General features: G+C 45.6%; 1 protein-coding gene and 1 pseudogene across 1 annotated transcript; both read left to right on the forward strand.

The window, feature by feature from the left end:
- The window catches only part of LOC142204380 (NACHT, LRR and PYD domains-containing protein 12-like), a 997,553-nt pseudogene that overhangs the window by 456,817 nt on the left and 521,176 nt on the right, over positions 1 to 19,560 (forward strand).
- On the forward strand, positions 4,447 to 10,364 carry LOC142202527 (vitelline membrane outer layer protein 1-like). Its single transcript, XM_075272683.1, has 4 exons — positions 4,447 to 4,596; positions 5,014 to 5,129; positions 6,387 to 6,670; positions 10,135 to 10,364. The coding sequence occupies exons 1-4, from the start codon at positions 4,447 to 4,449 to the stop codon at positions 10,362 to 10,364; spliced, it is 780 nt and encodes a 259-aa protein (XP_075128784.1).

Here is a 19,560-nt window from a genome sequence, read left to right on the forward strand (position 1 = left end):
CTGCAGGGCTGGGGTGATATGCTGGTTCTGGTAACAGTAACCTATCTATCTGCAGGGCTGGGGTGATATGCTGGGTCTGGTGACAGTAACCTATCTATCTGCAGGGCTGGGGTGATATGCTGGTTCTGGTGACAGTAACCTATCTATCTGCATGGCTGGGGTGATATGCTGGTTCTGGTGACACTAACCTATCTATCTGCAGGGCTGGGGTGATATGCTGGGTCTGGTGACAGTAACCTATCTATCTGCAGGGCTGGGGTGATATGCTGGTTCTGGTGACAGTAACCTATCTATCTGCATGGCTGGGGTGATATGCTGGTTCTGGTGACACTATCTATCTGCAGGGCTGGGGTGATATGCTAGTTCTGGTGACAGTAACCTATCTATCTGCAGGGCTGGGGTGATATGCTGGTACTGGTGACAGTAACCTATCTATCTGCAGGGCTGGGGTGATATGCTGGTTCTGGTGACAGTAACCTATCTATCTGCAGGACTGGGGTGATATGCTGGTTCTGGTGACAGTAACCTATCTATCTGCAGGACTGGGGTGATATGCTGGTCCTGGTGACACTAACCTATCTATCTGCAGGGCTGGGGTGATATGCTGGTTCTGGTGACAGTAACCTATCTATCTGCAGGGCTGGGGTGATATGCTGGTTCTGGTGACAGTAACCTATCTATCTGCAGGGCTGGGGTGATATGCTGGTTCTGGTGACAGTAACCTATCTATCTGCAGGGCTGGGGTGATATGCTGGGTCTGGTGACAGTAACCTATCTATCTGCAGGGCTGGGGTGATATGCTGGGTCTGGTGACAGTAACCTATCTATCTGCAGGGCTGGGGTGATATGCTGTTCTGGTTACAGACTCCATTTAACGTCTGTATTGGTATTAAACTGATTAAAATGAGAAGTGCAAAGGCTTAAAGGGATTCAATCAGTAAAAATCAATTTTTTTTGTCCGTAATACTCAGGAATAGCCTTAAGAAAGGCTTTTCTTCTCCTCCCTTTAGATGTCTTCTCCGCACCGCTGTTTGGTAGATATCCCGGATTTCTTTTGTATGCAAATGAGTTCTCTCGCAGCACTGGAGGTGTCCCCAAAGCCAGCGCCGGAAGAAGACGCAGGGAAAGGCTGTTCCAGGTTTAAATAGATGAGTCACTGGAGCAGCATTGTGGACGCCTCCAGTGCTGCGAGAGAACTCATTTGCATACAAAAGAAATCCCGGTTATCTACCAAACAGCGGCGCGGAGGAGACATCTAAAGATAGGAGAAGGATAGACTTTCTTAAGGCTACTCCTACGTCTCAGGGAGAAAAAAAAAATTGCTTTTTAATGATTGAATTCCTTTAACCATTTGTTACAAAAGTCAACTGGTCTTTTGTCAAAACCGTGGAAGATGGGAACTTGTTTGGCTATTTCTTCTTGTGGTTATTTCTATAGGTAACAGGTTGTGGCCTTTATAGTTTCTCCCAAATCATTTTCTGCACGTGTTTCTGGTGTTTCACCATTTTGTGGAGCAGAAGTCTGACCTCCAGGTGTTATTGTCTTTCTTCAGAGGTGTCTATCCATTGTTGAAGCATTGTCTGAAGATCAGGAGATACATCTTAATGTTCCATGGTGACAGTTTGTGTTGCTTTATGAATCTGGGACTTGGTTTACAGTTTTATTATTATGTATTCTAGTTCTATACTGGATTCATAGTCTTCTAAATCTCTGACACGTGTTATCTGTTCGGTGTCTATGAAGGTAGATTTTAGTTTGCCAATATTTGTTTTCAATGTATTATCCAATTCTGAGATAACAGTCATGTTGGTGGAGGTCACAGCGACCTCGTGTAACTGGGAGAGATAACGCCGACTCCTGGGTCTTAGAAAACATATCAGAATAGACTGCGGTAGGAAAATTCTAAATTTTGAAACCATATGGTATCATAAAATTCTGTATCTAGTGGTTCAATGTGGTCAAGTCCTGCCAAGCTTGAGATTTTGAGATCCAGAGGCCACCAATTGCTACATTGAAGATCGTAGACATCTTGTCTAATATTGTGATATAAGATGTTGTTACAACTTCTCACCGGATATGTGTGGGGTGGCTTTTCATCCAAGGGGGTGGGGTCATATTTTTCTCCTAAGAACACCTGCCACGAATAAAGAATGTCTGTAAGCATCTTCCAAGAACTCATACCCTCTAACATGATTGAGTATTGCAACTTATCGAATTGAATTCTGAAGTCCAAGATCTTTTTGACAACATACTCATCTTCACCGTGCCCCTTTCATGACAATGGAGGGAGAAAAAATGTGGCCTGGAAAATGATTTTCAGTAAATGGTTTCAATAGAAAACATCAAAAACCCATACGAATTTAAGAGGTTTTTGGCACTGATTTTTGAGCCTCCAAAAATAGTCAAGGATTCAGCATCAAAATCAGCACCAAAACACTGACCCTAAGACCAACTTGTTTGCGGATGACACGTTGCTCACTGTTAATAATTTGCTTCATACCCTTTCTAAGTTAGTGTAGCTCTCAGATCGAACTTATTACCTCCAAATTGGAAATACTGCAATGAACTTCCCTTCTTGTTACTCAAAAACTAGTAGCCTTATGGTTTACAGATACGAGATCACTACCTGCCCTATCTTGGAATGACCCTCTGAGGGCCCATTTTATATGGAACTGCGTCACCTTGATCCAGAAGGACCTTCCTGCCTGACACTGCCCAACCGAATGCTGGATTGGCAGGATCCAAAATGGTCTCCTTGCCCCTCATTCTTTATCATTTTCATTCCATCCCGATCCTGGTGACCTCTTCTTCATTCGTTGGCCTTCAGAAATAAATATTTAATTTCATATGGGTCTATAAGTGATATTATACCTATCTGAAAACTTGTATCTTATATAGTGACATTCAATGGGTAACAATGTATTATCTGACTGATGGAACTTGTGTGTTATATGTTCATCTCTAGTAATAACCATTACTGTTATTATAGCGTGTGACAGATATCGCTCGAGAGGCAATCGGTGTGTTTTACTCTATAAAGATTAGGCATGGACTGGGTCAAATGTAAACTTTATCGCTGACTTTGTGTATGGGTTGTGTAAGTGTTTGGGACAACTCTTGGATGATGGTAAATGTCTGGGTCACAGCACCAATAAACTTCCTGGCTATGGTCAGAGGGGTATTACATAAGAATACCCCTCTAATATGGATCAGAGGGGTATTACATTATCCTTCTATGTGACAAGTACAGTATGCTGTGTGATTGATAGGAGAGGGGGTAACAGGGACACAAGTTCCTGCTACCGCTCTCCTGGGGTCCTTCCCCCTCCTTCCTCCATCACACAGCTCTGAGTCAGGAGGGGGGAGGACACTTAAGAGCCCCATATGTCAGGATCAGTTAGGGCTATGAAGATGAGCTTCAATTCATTTTAAAGATGAGAATCTTTAAAATCATCATGATAGCCCTTACAGATTTGCTCCCCTGCTGTTTCAGTCCAGAGTCTTCAGGGACATGATGCAAAGCAGAGAGCAGAGGGCACCCTGTTTCATCATTGTATGTAACTGGAGAAGCCCGGAACAGCATGGCAGAATATGCAGGATTGTTCTGCTTTCCCAATGGGGCCCCCTGCAAGTACAACTTAGCGACCTCCTTAACTCCAGCCCAATGGACTGATCGCTGCACATTAATCAGTAAGGGCAGTTGCCAGGTCACTCTTAAGAAGCCTTTCCTAAAAATATTGCCTAGAACATATTTGGTCCCCTCCAGACTACATGGGTTCTACCCTACAGTTTCACCTTTCTGCTTCCAGGACTGTAATGCCCTAGAAGATACCCTTCATATTCGGTGGACCTCCCACTGGCCTGACGCTTCTGGACGACCACCCATAGGATGGTGCCACCACTCTTGGGACAAACAATCCCATTATCCATGCCAGCATTCTTACTTGGCCTAAAACCATCTAATAAATACCTTTTGAAGCTATAAATGTAATTTGGGTATTCGGAGCCCTCCAGAGAAATAGAAGGTCCATGTCGCTGTCTTCTTCTCCAACTTATTGGTGGGGTCCTGTATGAATGGCTCCTCTCTTCTATCACAGAATACCGAATTTTTTTTTCAATTATTTGATCCTTTCGAGCTCATGAATTTGATCTTTTTCCATTTTCCATCCTTCTCCCCCTTGCCATTACAATAAAAATATCCCCCTAACGTATAGCAACACATGGACTTTCTATTCAGTTCTGTTTTTCTTGGTAATTTCCTAGTGAAATGATTCCCCCTACATCAATATTTGACCAGGTTAATATGTACTAAATCTAAGGCTAATGGCGAGAGGCCAGCCAAAGAGAAAAAAAAATCCTGGTGCTCTACCCAGGTTATAAATTCAGACCATGAGAGTTCCACTCACTTTGACTGATGTGAAGTTGACCCTACTATCAGTTCACAAGATGTTCTCCTCACTTACTGCATTGTTACTCTTACAGGCAACGTTGATCTACGGACTTTGGATTGAAGTTGATAATGGTGGACGTTGGGGCGAGTGGGGACCTAAACAGTGGTGTCCTCCTAATACCTCAGCGAGAGGATTCAGCTTACGGGTACAGTAACTGGGAATTGGGTCAATGTGATTAGAGACATGAGTTAATATTGGGGATCTCTGATAGGGACCCTTCTGTCACCTGAACCATGGTGATAGATCAGTTTCTGTAGAAGACAGTTGGCATCCAATGAAGTAAATAGGGGTCACTGATGTCTATGACTGCCAGTTGGCCACTTTTTATGGTTGTAATTGGTGTCTCCTCCTGCCGACCACCACGCCTGATATGAAGGAAGGGAAGACATTGACGAAAATGTCCTCCCATCCTTGGATGTTACGTGTGACTAAGGTCTAAGGTTTGGTGGCAGCAGGAATGGTTGGTGGAAGAACTAGGGGTCAGGTTGTTATGTGTCCATGGTTGTCCTTTGTATTCTACAGCTATGTTTTGATATAAACAACACAATATGTTTGTCTTTAGATGGAGTGGCCACTTGGAGTTCTAGGAGATGACACGTCCATGAATGGAATAAAACTATACTGTGCTTACCGTGGCAGTACAACTCCTGTGGCAACCATAACCTCTACAGTAGGACAGTAAGTCCATACAATTGTCTACTTCAGATCTTTGTCTTGGATTCAGGACGCCTTAGCCAGTCTCTACTCAATCTACCCATTGCTTTGACTATGCTGAAAAACAGAATCCCAAATTGTAGATCCCCAAATTAAGTACTAAAATACCCTGTTTCCCTGAAAATAAGACAGTGTCTTATATTAAGTTCTCTATGTGACCTGTCTTATTTTCGGGGGATGTCTTATGTAGCAGCTGGAGCGGGGGACAATCGGCAGTCATGCCAGTGCTTCCAACTGCCGGTTGTAGGTGGTCCAGGAGGTGAAGGGGGGTGTCCTATTTTTGGGGAAACAGGGTAGTAGCCATGGGGGCACTTTTAAAGATAAGCGAACCACTCCAGATCAAACGTGCTTCAACCCAAATATTCCAAAAGTTTCAAACTCTCTTAACATCCCAGGGTATAAGCGGAAGCCCAAGAGAGGTGTAACAACATAATAAACAGTGATGCTCACCTCTCCGAGGCTCCATCGTTGGGTCCAGCCAACAAAGATCCTTAAGACTGTAGTCCATGAAATCTGAAAGAGAGCAGTTCGGTCAATAGCTGAGCTTGTTAAACTGTAGATGAAGTATCAAATGTGATAAATTGTACATTATATAGGATTTACAACTTGTATAGTCTACCTAAGCCCAAAGGAGTTAATGTTGATTGGATTAATGTCATCCAAATCCAGCAGTGACCGACCATCCGATAGCTCCACCAGAGGGGTTTGATGGCAGGTTCTTCCCTTCCCCCATTAAGATAATGGATATGTATATAGAGGGGACAGGGGGTATAACTGTGAACCGAACCGGAATTTGGCCAACATCAATCTAAGTATCTGCTCACCTTAGTCATTGGCCCACATTGACTAACGCTTACACCGTGTGAACGTAGACTAGTCCGTCTTGCAATGTGGCGGAGTCTATACCACCTACTAGTTAGTTTACTTTAATCTGAATTTTGGGGCAATGTGGGAAATTTTTGTCTCACTTCAGTCATGGCACTGCTAAGTCGTAACTTTTTAATTTTTCCATTAGAGGGCTTGTTTTTTGTGGTCCACTCAGTATTTTTTGATCGCTCGATTTCATGCACCATATCATGAATTGGGAATTATAACACAGCAGCAGGTTATTTTTACCCCAGCTTGGTGTCCGTACACAAGTTCTCCCGAGAGTAGCCATATCAGGGTAAACAATTGATGTCCACGCTAAACAACCCTCTCATCTATGGTCTTTCTCCACAGTTGGGGTAACTGGACTTCCGTTTCATGGTGTCCCAAAGGAAAGTTATTAAGTTTTTGTTTGAGAGTTGAGGAACCACAAGGTAAAAAAGATGACACCGCGGCCAACAACATCATGATGCAATGCTCCGATTACAACATCTTAGTAGGAAATGGAACGTCCTGGGGAAGATATGGGAACTGGAGCACCATTTGCTATGAGGGGATCTGCGGTATGCAAACCAAAGTGGAGCAACCACAAGGCAAACGGGATGACACCTCTCTCAATAACGTCAAGTTTGCATGTTGTAATTCAAAAGATTCCACACTGTAGTTGGTGCAATAATTCTCTTGTATCAACTTTAAGAATTTTGTTTCATTAATTTAACCTAGCGGCAATAGATCGAAGCCTAATATGTGCATGGGCCGTCCAGGTTCTCTTATTTTCTCAATGCTAATAACATAAGGGGAAAGGGGTTGTCCATGGACTTAAATTTTCCTTGGTCTATCTGGATAATCCTTCATCATGGACCAGGGGGTTCCAGCCTGGCTCCTCTGGATAAACCTGGAGGTTCCAGCCTGGCTCCTTCCCCGGACCTTCGGTTGCCCCGCTCACACTGTCCTCTCCTGATCTCACCGGTAATGTTCTTGTGCTGTGGGGGTTGATTTACTATAGTCATTCGCCCCCCACAGAACAGGTAAATTACTAGCTAGATCAGGGGAGGAGGGTGGATCGATCCGTGGGTTAGGGGCTGATTCCAATGAAGTGACCCGGGGCTCGGAACCAGACTCAAACCAGGCTCGGACCATGCTGAAGAAACCTCTGTAGGAATAAAGGGAAATTTAAGACCACAGGCAACCCCTCACAGCTGCATTCATAATTCTGCTCATAGAAACAACCCAATAAAAATGTTTGGAAGTCACTTGTCTATAAAGATTTGCTTATTTATTATCATGTATTATAAACTTTTTGTTTTGTTTTGGGGTTTTTTGTCACTTTTTACATGTCCCACAAGAGGACTCAAAGCTGGGATCTCAGATCCCCAATGCAATGTCCTGGAATACATAGTACTGCAGAACATCGCACAGTAGTTCTCTATGAGAACTGTGTATAGGCATTATCACCCGGCCTCCTGGCCGCCATGGCAGCTCCTTGGAACCTGAAATGTTATTGTGGTGGGTTCTAGGGGGGTGAACTTGCGCCTAGTACCCCTGGATGACATTACTGCTATTGATCATGGCATCCAGGGATTAATCCGCAATAGCAGAGTAAGTCAAGTCAAATAAAAAAAGCAAAGAGAGTGGTGGGTATTGGGGGTTGGGCTAGTACATACTGAAGTAGATGGTTATGGTGGGGGGGGGGGGTTGGATTGGGACGTATGGAGGTGGACTGGTGATTAGAAGGGGCATTACTGGGGTATGGCAGTCCATGGGGTCTCATCTTCCTCTTAGTTGGTGGCAACTATATGGGGAAGTGGGGTGGGTGGTTTGGGGTATAACAGTCTGTGGGGTCTCATCTTCCTCTTAGTTGGTGGCCACTATATGGGGAGGTGGTTTGGGGTATAACAGTCTGTGGGGTCTCATCTTCCTCTTAGTTGGTGGCCACTATATGGGGAGGTGGGTTGGGGTATAACAGTCCATGCGGTCTCATCTTCCCCTCCGTTGGTGACAGCTGGACACGTATTGGGCAGCGATCTCCACAGTGGCCTCTTCTTCTCCCAGTAGGATGTAGAGTTTCCTCTTCTCGTCTGGGATGTGGGCAGAGAGTCTTTGGTAGTAGACGGCCCTCACAGCTGAGTATTTGGTGCAGTGTAGCAGGAAGTGGGTCTCGTCTTCTAGGACCCCCTGGTCACAGTGCTGGCACTGTCTGTTCTCCCGTGGCTTGTACGTCTGCCTGTGTCGCCCCGTCTCCATCTCCAGGCTGTGGGGGCTCAGGGTCTGTCTGTGTTTTGGATGGGGTATCTTCTCTAGGTAAGTGGCCATGGAGAAGAAATTGACCCATTGTTTAAATCACATTTTTATATTAAACCTATTTTTTAAGAATTGCTGGTGTTATTGTTTTTCATTTTCCATGTTATCTGGGCCACCTGGATTATTATTAGGATTACAGAAATCCTAAACATCTTGTAATTCCAACTCTTGCAACTAAGCCTAACATAAATTGTGACTTCCAGTCTTGTGGAGATGGACCATAGGCTAGATGGTCTGGAGTAGACCTTATTGACTTCTAGCCAAGCTCTGTCTCCTCCAAGAGGTCACTGCTCAGACAAGGAGTAGATAAGATGTGACCCCATCACCCCACTTCCTTCATCTCTTCCAGCCCAGGAGAGGTGGAAAAAATAACATATTTATACTGCCCTCCCTCACCTCTTTGTGCCTCCTTACATGACATGACCCAGGAGGTCAACAAAGATCAGAAGAAAATAAAAAAAGGAACAACACAAGGAGGCCCAGAATAGGGTTGTTAATTTTTTCCCGGAGTCTAAAGAGGCCACAGATTGTAATAATGTTACTCATGGTTCTAACTGAACAAGTTCAGACCCAAACAAACCGGTGGATCGGCTCATCCGAACCCAAGATGAATCTTCAGAGATTCGCCCAACTCTATTGATTGTTGAACCATCAACTTGCTTATATCTAATGGACAGAGCCACCTTAGAGAGAAAACCTTGGAGAAAACAGAGTTTATCATCTTCAGCCCATTATAGCCCCACCACCTGACCCATCTATCAAAGTTATTGGAACCACAATTACCCCTGTCCCACAGGCCCGATGCCTTGGGGTAACCCTGGACTCTGAACTATCCTTCAAGCCCTCAACACCTCCTGCCGCCTCCAACTCAAGAACATCCACCGAATTTGCCCCTTCCTCACCCAGGAAACTACCAAGATGCTTGTCCAGGCCCTCATAATCTCCCGCCTAGACTACTGCAACACCCTTCTCCATGGACTCCCAGCTAACACCCTCGCCCCCTCCAGTCCACCCTAAACTGTGCTGCTCGCTTAATCCACCTCACCCCCGATCCTCATCAGCTGCTCCCCTCTGCCAGTCCCTCCACTGGCTACCAATAGCCCAGCGAATTGAGTTCAAGCTACTAACGCTAACATACAAAGCCATCCACACCCTGTCCCCTCCATATATCTCTGACCTCATCCACAACCTGTCCCCTCCATATCTCTCTGACCTAATCTCCCGCTACCTGCCCACACGTAACCTCAGATCATCCAATGACCTCCTACTCCGCTCTGCCCTCATCCACTCCTCACACAACAGTCTCCAAGACTTCTCCCGTGCATCCCCCATACTCTGGAACTCCTTACCACGACACATAAGACTGACCCCCACAATCACAGGATTCAAGAAGGCCCTGAAGACTCACCTATTCAGGAAGGCCTACACCCCCCAATAACACTATCACCGCACCGCCATCTGTACAGTCTCCCCCTCTCCTTCTGTCTCTACCCCCCTTCCCTCATAGATTGTAAGCCCTCGTGGGCAGGGCCCTCTACCCCACTGTGCCAGCCGATCACTGTTAGTATTATATCTACCTGTATATTTTGTGTATTGTATGTAACCCCCAAATGTAAAGCACCATGGGATTAATGGTGCTATATAAATAAATAATAATAATAATAACCTTGGGAACTTTCAAAAAGATCAGGTCTTCCAAGAATCAGGTAGCTGGGCTAAATTGTGTAAAGAATGAGGAGATCTATCAGACTCTACAAATATTAGACAGTTAGGAATTAATTATCCACACTTTCCACACCAGGTCCCACCGAGTCGCTTCCTGCCCAGCTGCCGGAGACCTTGCCTTCCACACCAGCTCCCACCAAACTGCTTCATGCCCAGCAGCTGGGGGCCCTGCCAGGACCTTACCTACTAGGTCCCACCGAGCCGCTTCCTGCCCAGCAGCCGGAGACCCTGCCAGGACCTTCCACACCAGGTCCCACCGAGCTGCTTCCTGCCCAGAAGCGGGAGACCCTGCCAGGACACATCTAAGAGGCCGTCGGAAACAACACCTGGGTCCAGCCATCCAGTTCCCGGCCCAGCGCCAGCTACCCCAGCCCGAAGACATGAGCAAGTTCGGACAGTTCGACGTCCTGATCATTTACCAACACAAATCTTCACAGGTGCTGAGAATCTCCAGTCCTGTACGATTTGCCTGGAGGACTATGTCACCGGAGAGACAGTCACCGTGCTGTCATGTTTGCACATGTACCACCGCTCCTGCATCACAACCTGGCTCCGGAGCACCCCGAACTGTCCAATGTGACGGAGGCGCTGCACCACCAGGTGACGGAGGCGGAGATGGATGTGGTGAGCACCAAAACTGTGCGACACAAAAATACAACTGCAATAAAAATTGACACCATTTTCTTTTTTACAATCTTGTATGTTTCCTTTTATACGTTATTTAAGGTTTTCTCCATCGTCTCCATTGTATTGCGGTTATACAGAGGTAGCGGCGGCAAATAGTACAGCCCATGGGCGCTATTATAATAGTTACATAGTGCACCATTGTAATGTAATAAAGGGGTTAATAGCGCCGACCGTACTGTAAGTGACCGCCATATCTGTACGGGGGTCACAGGGGCGGAGTCTATAAGGGTACTAATCACTTAATAACAAGGTTCTGCAGGTCCATTACCATTATTGATCCACTAGGTGGCCCCAGATCTCCTATATACACAGACCTGGTTTCTTTGGGTTGATTCTAAATAGCCCCAAATCATCCTGTGCTCACCCTATGGTGGATAAGAGTAACGGACACTAAAGAACAGCAGTGTGAACTCACCTTAGGCTGAGTTCACACGATGTAAAATGGGGCGCAATGTGGCACGACTACGCGTGTCAGCATTTTGCCTGCTCAAAAAGATCCCATTGATTTCAGTGGGAGTTACGAGCGTATACGCCTCGTTATTTTGCGCCCGTCATTTTGCAGCGGGGGTCCAGGGTGTGATTATTATCACATTACCCAAACCTGATAGATCTACAGACAAGACCGGATATTTCACCCCAGTCCGGCTTCCCAATAGCAACATTAAAATATAGGCAGAATAGATTTACTTCCCGACCTCATTAAATACGTAAGTTTTATACAAACAGACCATTAGATGGCACTATTAGGCTGATATATGTTATACATTATACATGTTCTGGGGGATCCGTATCTGCTCCTCTCAGTTTGTTTTGACATGCAAGGAACGTATTCAACATAACTTCTTTTTTCTGCCAATATTGTGACATCGACTGTATCGTATAGAAGACTGTGATGACCCCGGCCAGCCATGGACCAGGGGCTTGTCATGGTTGGTCTTCGTAGCCAGCGTGGTCAATGCCATCTTCATCATGTTGAAAGTATAGTCGGGAGCGGGGAACAGTAAGTGAGGCCTCGGGCCCACGAACCCCAACACACACTTCTATCATTATACTTTGGGGGTCTTTTCAGACCCCAAAATGTAATAACCAAAGGGCCAGGGGAGGTGAGGAAACATAAAAGACATTGTTACTAGAGATGAGCGAACGCCATTCAATCAAATAGGTATTTGATCGTATATCAGGCCGTTCGAGGTAGTCATTCACAATCGAATACAAGGCCGCAAACGCAGTAAAAATTCGTATCCCCTCCCACCTTCCCTGGCGCGTTTTTTGCACCAATAACTGCACAGGGGAGGTGGGACAGGAACTACGACAATGGAGGCAGTGAAAAAAATTGAAAAAACCCATTGGCTGCCAAAAACATGTGACCTCCCATTTATAAGAATAGTGTCGGCCATCTTCGTCTCATTCTCGTGTTGGAGTGATAGAGAGAGTGCGGTGTCAGACTGTCAGTGCGATACAGAGCAATACAGGGCTTTGTTAGGCAGGAATTATCAATAACAGATCTTTTCAGAGTTCAATAATAGCTAGCTAGCTAAAAAATAATGCAGCGTAGGAGCAGGGGGCGAGGAAGTGGAAGCCGATACCCAGCTGTATATCCACTCCACAGTCCAGGTACTGGAGAGAGGCTGCCAGCAGCAGCAGGGGACATGGGTGAGGACGTGGATATCCAGCTGGGTATCCACTGCATAGCCCAGGTACTGGAGAGATTCAGTCAGCAACCAATTTACTCTTCCTCATTAGAGATGAGCGAGTACTGTTTGGATCAGCCGATCCGAACAGCACGCTCGCATAGAAATGAATGGACGTAGCCGGCACGCGGGGAGTTAAGCGGCCGTCCGACGTCAAAGCGGAAGTACCAGGTGCTTCCATTCATTTCTATGGAGTGTGCTGCTCGGATCGGCTGATCCCAACAGTACTCGCTCATCTCTATTCCTCCTCCTTCTCATCCTCCTCCTACAACCCCAGCCCCTACTACTGAATATAGTAATAATTTATTTTCTTCTTTTTTAATTAAAACATTTTTCTTCATGCATACCCCCCACAGGGGCGTGCAAAACTATTTTTTAGGACTCCCCCCACAAGGGCCTGAAAATTAATATTTTAGGACTTCCCAAAGAGCCTGAAAATTAATGTTTTAGGGGTTACCCCAAGGGCCAAAAAATAAAGCAATACTGCTACAAGACTCTAGTCACCCCAAGGGCCAAAAACTCTGCTTTATAAAAACTCCACTCACTCCAAGGTCCAAACTCTACTCTACTCATGCCAAGGGCCAAAAACTAAATCTCTGCTATTTAAAGGCTCAACTCACACAAAGAACCAAGAAATCTCTGCTGATACAAGGCTGAACTAAATTAAAGGGCCTAAAACTCTGCAGGTAGAGGCTGAAGTCACCTGAAGGGCCTCAATCTCTGCTGGGAGCTCAGCTTAAGGTCATGTAACTTTGTTTGGAAGGGCTCATGTTAAGGGCCAGAAAAGTGAATTTTGGAAGGTCTTACCACATCACACACACACACACACACACACACACACACACACACACACACACACACACACACACACACACACAATGACAGTTAAGGGTGAGGGCTTTTGGAATTCCCATTGCCTATTCCATCTGTGGTTGTCATGGGGAACGTGATTTAAAGGGGTGGTTGTTAATGTTTATTTAGCTTAAATTTGGGTTTGTGTCCATCCATTTGGGGAAGAAAGAAGGTTTCCAGGTATTTTCCCACTTTGATAGAGGTTGTAGTGAGTGTGTATAGTGTGTAGTTGTTAGGCTGTGATGTTGGGGTAATAGAGGGTCTTTGGTGTGTTAGATGCCCCCAGACAAGCGCCCCCTGCTGTCCCAGTTGTATTCCAGGGTGTTGGCATCATTTCCTGGGGTGTCATAGTGGACTTGGTGACTCTCCTGAGTCGAATGGTGGGATCCCCTGAAACGAAGCATTTTCTCCCATAGACTATAATGGGGTTAGATATTCGTTCGAATAGTCGAATATTGAGATGCTATTCGTAAGGAATAACGAACATCGAATATTTTACTGTTTACTCATCTCTAATTGTTACTTACCTCTGCTGGACTCCGGCAAACTAAGGGCCTGTTTGGTGATGGCCCACACGTCCCGTGGGTCAGGCCGGCGTCATTACAGATCGCAACACAAGTCAGGCTCAGTGTCATTCAGTCTAAAATTGAAGATGGCTCAAAGTAGTGGGGAGTGCCGTGGAGCCCAGGAGAGGTAAGTGACAGTGTTTTTTATTTTTGTATCCTCCCCTGGGTCTTCAATTATTATACTCTGGGGTCTGAAAAGACCACTATGGGACATAATACTGTGTGCAGGGGCCACTATGGGCCATAATACTGTGTGCAGGGGTCACTATGGGACATAATACTGTGTGCAGGGGCCACTATGGGGTACAATACTGTGTGCAGGGGCCACTATGGGACATAATACTGTATGCAGGGGCCACTATGGGGGATAATACTGTGTGCAGGGGCCACTATGGGCCATAATACTGTGTGCAGGGGTCACTATGGGACATAATACTGTGTGCAGGGGCCACTATGGGGTACAATACTGTGTGCAGGGGCCACTATGGGACATAATACTGTGTGCAGGGGCCACTATGGGACATAACACTGTGTGCAGAGGCCACTATGGGACATAATACTGTGTGCAGGGGCCACTATGGGGGATAATACTGTGTGTAGGGGCCACTATGGGACATAATACTGTATGCAGGGGTCACTATGGGGGATAATACTGTGTGCAGGGGCCACTATGGGACATAATACTGTGTGCAGGGGACACTATGGGACATAATACTGTGTGCAGGGGCCACTATGGGACATAATACTGTGTGCAGGGGCCACTATGGGACATAATACTGTGTGCAGGGGCCACTATGGGACATAATACTGTGTGCAGGGGCCACTATGGGACATAATACTGTGTGCAGGGGCCACTATGGGACATAATACTGTGTGCAGGGGCCACTATGGTGCATAATACTGTGTGCAGGGGCCACTATGGGACATAATACTGTATGCAGGGGCCACTATGGGACATAATACTGTATGCAGGGGCCACTATGGGGTATAATACTGTGTGCAGGGGCCACTATGGGACATAATACTGTGTGCAGGGGTCACTATGGGGGATAATACTGTGTGCAGGGGTCACTATGGGGGATAATACTGTGTGCAGGGGCCACTATGGGACATAATACTGTGTGCAGGGGCCACTATGGGACATAATACTGTGCGCAGGGGCCACTATGGGACATAATACTGTGTACAGGAGCCACTATAGGGGATAATACTGTGTGCAGGGGCCACTATGGGACATATTACTGTGTGCAGGGGTCACTATGGGGCATAATACTGTGTGCAGGGGCCACTATGGGGTACAATACTGTGTGCAGGGGACACTATGGGGCATAATACTGTGTACAGGGGCCACTATGGGGCATAATACTGTGTGCAGGGGCCACTATGGGGCATAATACTGTGTGCAGGGGCCACTATGAGGCATAATACTGTGTACAGGGGTCACTATGGGGTATAATACTGTGTGCAGGGGCCACTATGGGACATAATACTGTGTGCAGGGGCCACTATGGGACATAATACTGTGTGCAGGGGCCACTATGGGGTATAATACTGTGTGCAGGGGCCACTATGGGGCATAATACTGTGTGCAGGGGTCACTATGGGGCATAATACTGTGTGCAGGGTCACTATGGGACATAATACTGTGTGCAGGGGTCACTATGGGGCATAATACTGTGTGCAGGGTCACTATGGGACATAATACTGTGTGCAGGGATCACTATGGGGCATAATATTGCCAAGTCTAGTTTCCCAAATAATCTGGTGATACCTTTTCATGTGAGTACGTAGATCTGTATTTTGTACATTGGTTGGTGCGTGGCCACGGTGACATCTCTACTTTGTAGATCACATTGCTTGTTATTTATTAATTTGACAACATCCAAAAAGTTTCCCACACAGGAGATGACCACGTATAGTTGGTGCCACCAACACCAGGAGCAGTGGAGATGTGTCACCACCCCCACCTTGCAATCCTTGGTCAGACTTTTTGGATGTAGGTTGGTTCTCCTCCATATCCCAACAACATCAGAATCATAAACAAAGTATCAATCCAGTGTATAATAAATATATGGCCCTGCAAGATCAGTAATCAACACAACATTCTCATCAATAAATACATTTTATTATGAAAGTTAAATACCACGACTATGGCGAGGTAATAATAATACTGTAATGTCCCAATGCTGCTCGTCCAATCCCCTTTAATAGTCCTTGCAGACCGAGATGGTATGGACATTTGCATATAAGGTAAAGCGTTTCCTCCCCCTTCATTCCTTCTATATATTTCTGTTCTACCAGAGCCAGCACACAGGGGGTCTATTAATGCGCCATCTTGTGGATGTTTTTGTGAACTACACCTGCCTATACTTTGCCATTGTAATTTGAGTTGGTACTGTAAAGGAGTGTCCAGTATGATCAGGTGACCTTCAGGACCCATGAAGCTCCCTTGACTGGCCTGGAGGAGAAGGAGTTACAGCCCCCTCTAGGGGGGTTGGGGACCTTTTGTCTTCTGTCCTTTTGTGTGGAGACAGCTGTAGAGGAGCACATGGAGAGCTGAAAATGGCAGCCAAGTCTGAGAGCACTTCCAACAGAGATGGCTTTTCCTCTGTACTCAAGATCCTCCTCAGAGAGTGTTTTCCTCTGAAGCTCCAAGCCGGCAAGCTCTAAAAGTTGACGGACCTGCTTATCCATACATCTGGGACCTCACATGTATCTCTCTATTCAAGTAAGTCTTTGGGACAAATCTATATTTAAGAAGCCCATAGCTAGTCTGGCAGAAATTGAGGGTCCCCCGCTGCTGAATTGTATCTACGCTTCTACATACGTGTACCCAGTTTGTTGAGGACTAACCCCCTGGATACAGGCCATCTTTACAAGTATATACAAGTTTAACTACTAATTAAACTATCCAACGCATCCCTGCTCCAAGCTCCATCACCTGCTCAATTGGACACTACCTACAAAGATTGCTGTATTGTATGTGAAGAATTACTCCATATGTACATTTGTATTACCTCGTCCTGCTAGTTAAAGAGCTACGACTACCCCCGAGACCTGGTTGTCTGTTGTCATTGTCAGATATCAGAGTGGGGGTGGGTAGTTGGGGACATCAAAAAGGAGATTTTGTGCACATTTGGGACCCAGGGACCCCCTGAAAGCTGGCCACATCTGATATATTACCCGTGATACCAGCCCTGACCCTCCTGAGTGCTACAATACCGCACATCGATGAGGACATGAACGGTTCTCTGTATGTTGAGGATCATATCAAATTTGTTCTACCTGCCAGATTGGAAATCGGGAAGGAATTTTTTCCCCTGAAATGGGGCAATTGGCATGAGCCTCATGGTTTTTTTTTTTGCCTTCCCTTGTGTTAACACTGTAGGGAGTGTAGGGTTATAGGTTGGACTTGATGGACTGATGTCTTCATCCAACCTCATCTACTATGTAACTATGTAACTATGTAACCTATAATGAAGCAGGGACCCGAACTGACCAAACCTGAATCTAAACTAATCCGGAAGGGTCACCATCTGTAATTCCGAGTAGTCTCTTGTATAACATACAGGACGTTTTACAATCCTGACTGTCATTGTACGGTGAACTTTAAGGTTACGAATGATAGAAGAGATAAGCTCAGGCTTACAGGAAGGGGGAAGGTGAATAAGTCTGGAAGATGAGATACAACCGGGAGGAATTTCATCCTCTAATTTTTGTGTCCTAAATCTCAACCCATAATCTATAGAGACTGTATCCTGACTGCCTGCAAACAGCACCTCTTATCTTATCTTATATTATCTGCCTAGCACCTATAGATGTGACCGGACTATTAGGGTTAAGCTGCGATTTACAAAAAGTTGACGGTTTCTGGAAATCTCAGCTTTTCCACTGTGGATAATTTTCTACAATGAGTGAATGGGATTAGCCAGGATCTCATCCACTGCGCTGGTATTGGCTTTTTTGCAACGTGGGGGGTGGGGGAAGATGAACTTTGCGTTATGTATTTATTGCAAAATGTTTCCCGTCACCGTCTCTGCAACTCTCTGTTCAGCTGACCGTAAATAGTTGCTCAAGTCTCCTTCCTAGTAGTCAGGACATTAGTCAGTGAGTTTTAGGGATTAGCAATTCCCGGTCCTGATCTGATTGAACTTCCAGGCTTCTGTGCAGATCCCTCATCGTAAGAGAACAAACTCCATTATTAGATATTAGGAGAGCCTTGGAGGCTTATGGAGGTTACGTCTAAGGCTTCAGGAAGCCAGATCATCTCCTTCTAACCTTTCAGGGGAAATGTAAGGGACTTGAGACCTCTAAGGGACCTTGTCCTGATCCTTGTCCTGATGAATAAGTCAGACAATTGCAAAGTACTCGTAAACTAGGACTCCGAGCCCTGCAGATTATTAGGAAACATTCCGCACATCGTAGATAAACGAGAACTACCCTCCAGCCACCTGCTCTATAGGACGGCCTCGTGGGGATCCTTACGCCGCGCGCTTCACTGTCTACTCACTATAAATGCTCTCTCTTTTAGTAAGCTGTAACCTTCTGATATGGATCATGTTAGTACATCCCGAGTCTTGGCATTCACCATGTCACTACATGGTATGACATGGACAATTACAGTATTAGTAAGATATGGGTTGGAATGAGTGAAGCTCGGAATGAATCCAGATTGTTACAATCTTTCCAAACCCTAGACGTCTTCACCACCCGTGAATTGTTATTATACTCTGCAGTCTCTTCAGACCCCTCAGTATAATAATTGGGGACCCGGCGGAGTTGTAGAAAATAATAGACACCATTTCCTCGACTTTCCAGGATTCCTCCGCAGCACTTGGTCTTCTATCCCAAGTCTTCAAGGCTTCTTCCAGTCTCCTTGGTAATGTCAGTGGTCCTCTGAGGACTGCTGACCCTGTGACTGGACCTCCATGGTAATGAAGGGTCCATTGGCTTCTGAAGAGACATTCTTCAGCCTTCTTCAGTTTTCCTCTGTGGACTTTCTGCCCCAATTATTCCTATACAGAAAGCTCCACCATTTTCGTAGGTATCATTGACATGTTGTTGTTTTTGAAAACGCAACTTTGCAGATTTTTTTTTGCAATGTATGGATGGGATTAGCCAGAATTCCATCCACTTTTCAGGTACTGTACAATGCAGCTGTTTGGCAATGTGGGGCCCTGGCCAAAAGCGGTTTTCTCATCTCTGATTTCATGAAAATCTAATAGATGTGTGACCCACCTTAGGGACCTGCCACTATCTCCATAACTCCTTTTCATTCCCTCCAACCCCATATATTTGGAATGCAGGTGCTAGGTCTATTTGGAACAAAAAACTACCAACAGGTCCCTATGGACTAGTAGTTTAGTGTACCAGATAGATGTTATAAAACCAGAGATAGAGCCATTGGAAGTGACCCTTCCTCAATGGGTAAATGCTACAGCTCTATGTACTACATTGCATAGATGTGGACGGACAAGTCCCCGGCATTGCTTAGTTAGATCATTGATAATGGGAATAAAGTATATTACAAAAATATTAACAAAAAAAGTCCATACAATGTTAGTAACACTTTAAGTAAAGGTCAGGAGTTACTTTTTGTTAAGCATTTGAGCTTATGTTTTACCCTTTACTCTCACCTTCCTCTACGACCTTCTATTGGGCAACTTGCCAGTGTGTGGCCATTACGTAAAGACCTAAGCACACGAC

The sequence above is a fragment of the Leptodactylus fuscus genome, chromosome 5, assembly GCF_031893055.1.
Source record: "Leptodactylus fuscus isolate aLepFus1 chromosome 5, aLepFus1.hap2, whole genome shotgun sequence".
Classification (NCBI taxonomy): domain Eukaryota; kingdom Metazoa; phylum Chordata; class Amphibia; order Anura; family Leptodactylidae; genus Leptodactylus; species Leptodactylus fuscus.

Bases quoted from the DNA above. Each gene is read 5' to 3' on its own strand.
- LOC142202527 (XM_075272683.1), top strand. From the start codon at position 4,447: ATGTTCTCCTCACTTACTGCATTGTTACTCTTACAGGCAACGTTGATC. The intron at 4,597-5,013 runs GTACAGTAACTG...GTTTGTCTTTAG, and splicing joins CGAGAGGATTCAGCTTACGG to ATGGAGTGGCCACTTGGAGT. The intron at 5,130-6,386 runs GTAAGTCCATAC...CTTTCTCCACAG, and splicing joins ATAACCTCTACAGTAGGACA to TTGGGGTAACTGGACTTCCG.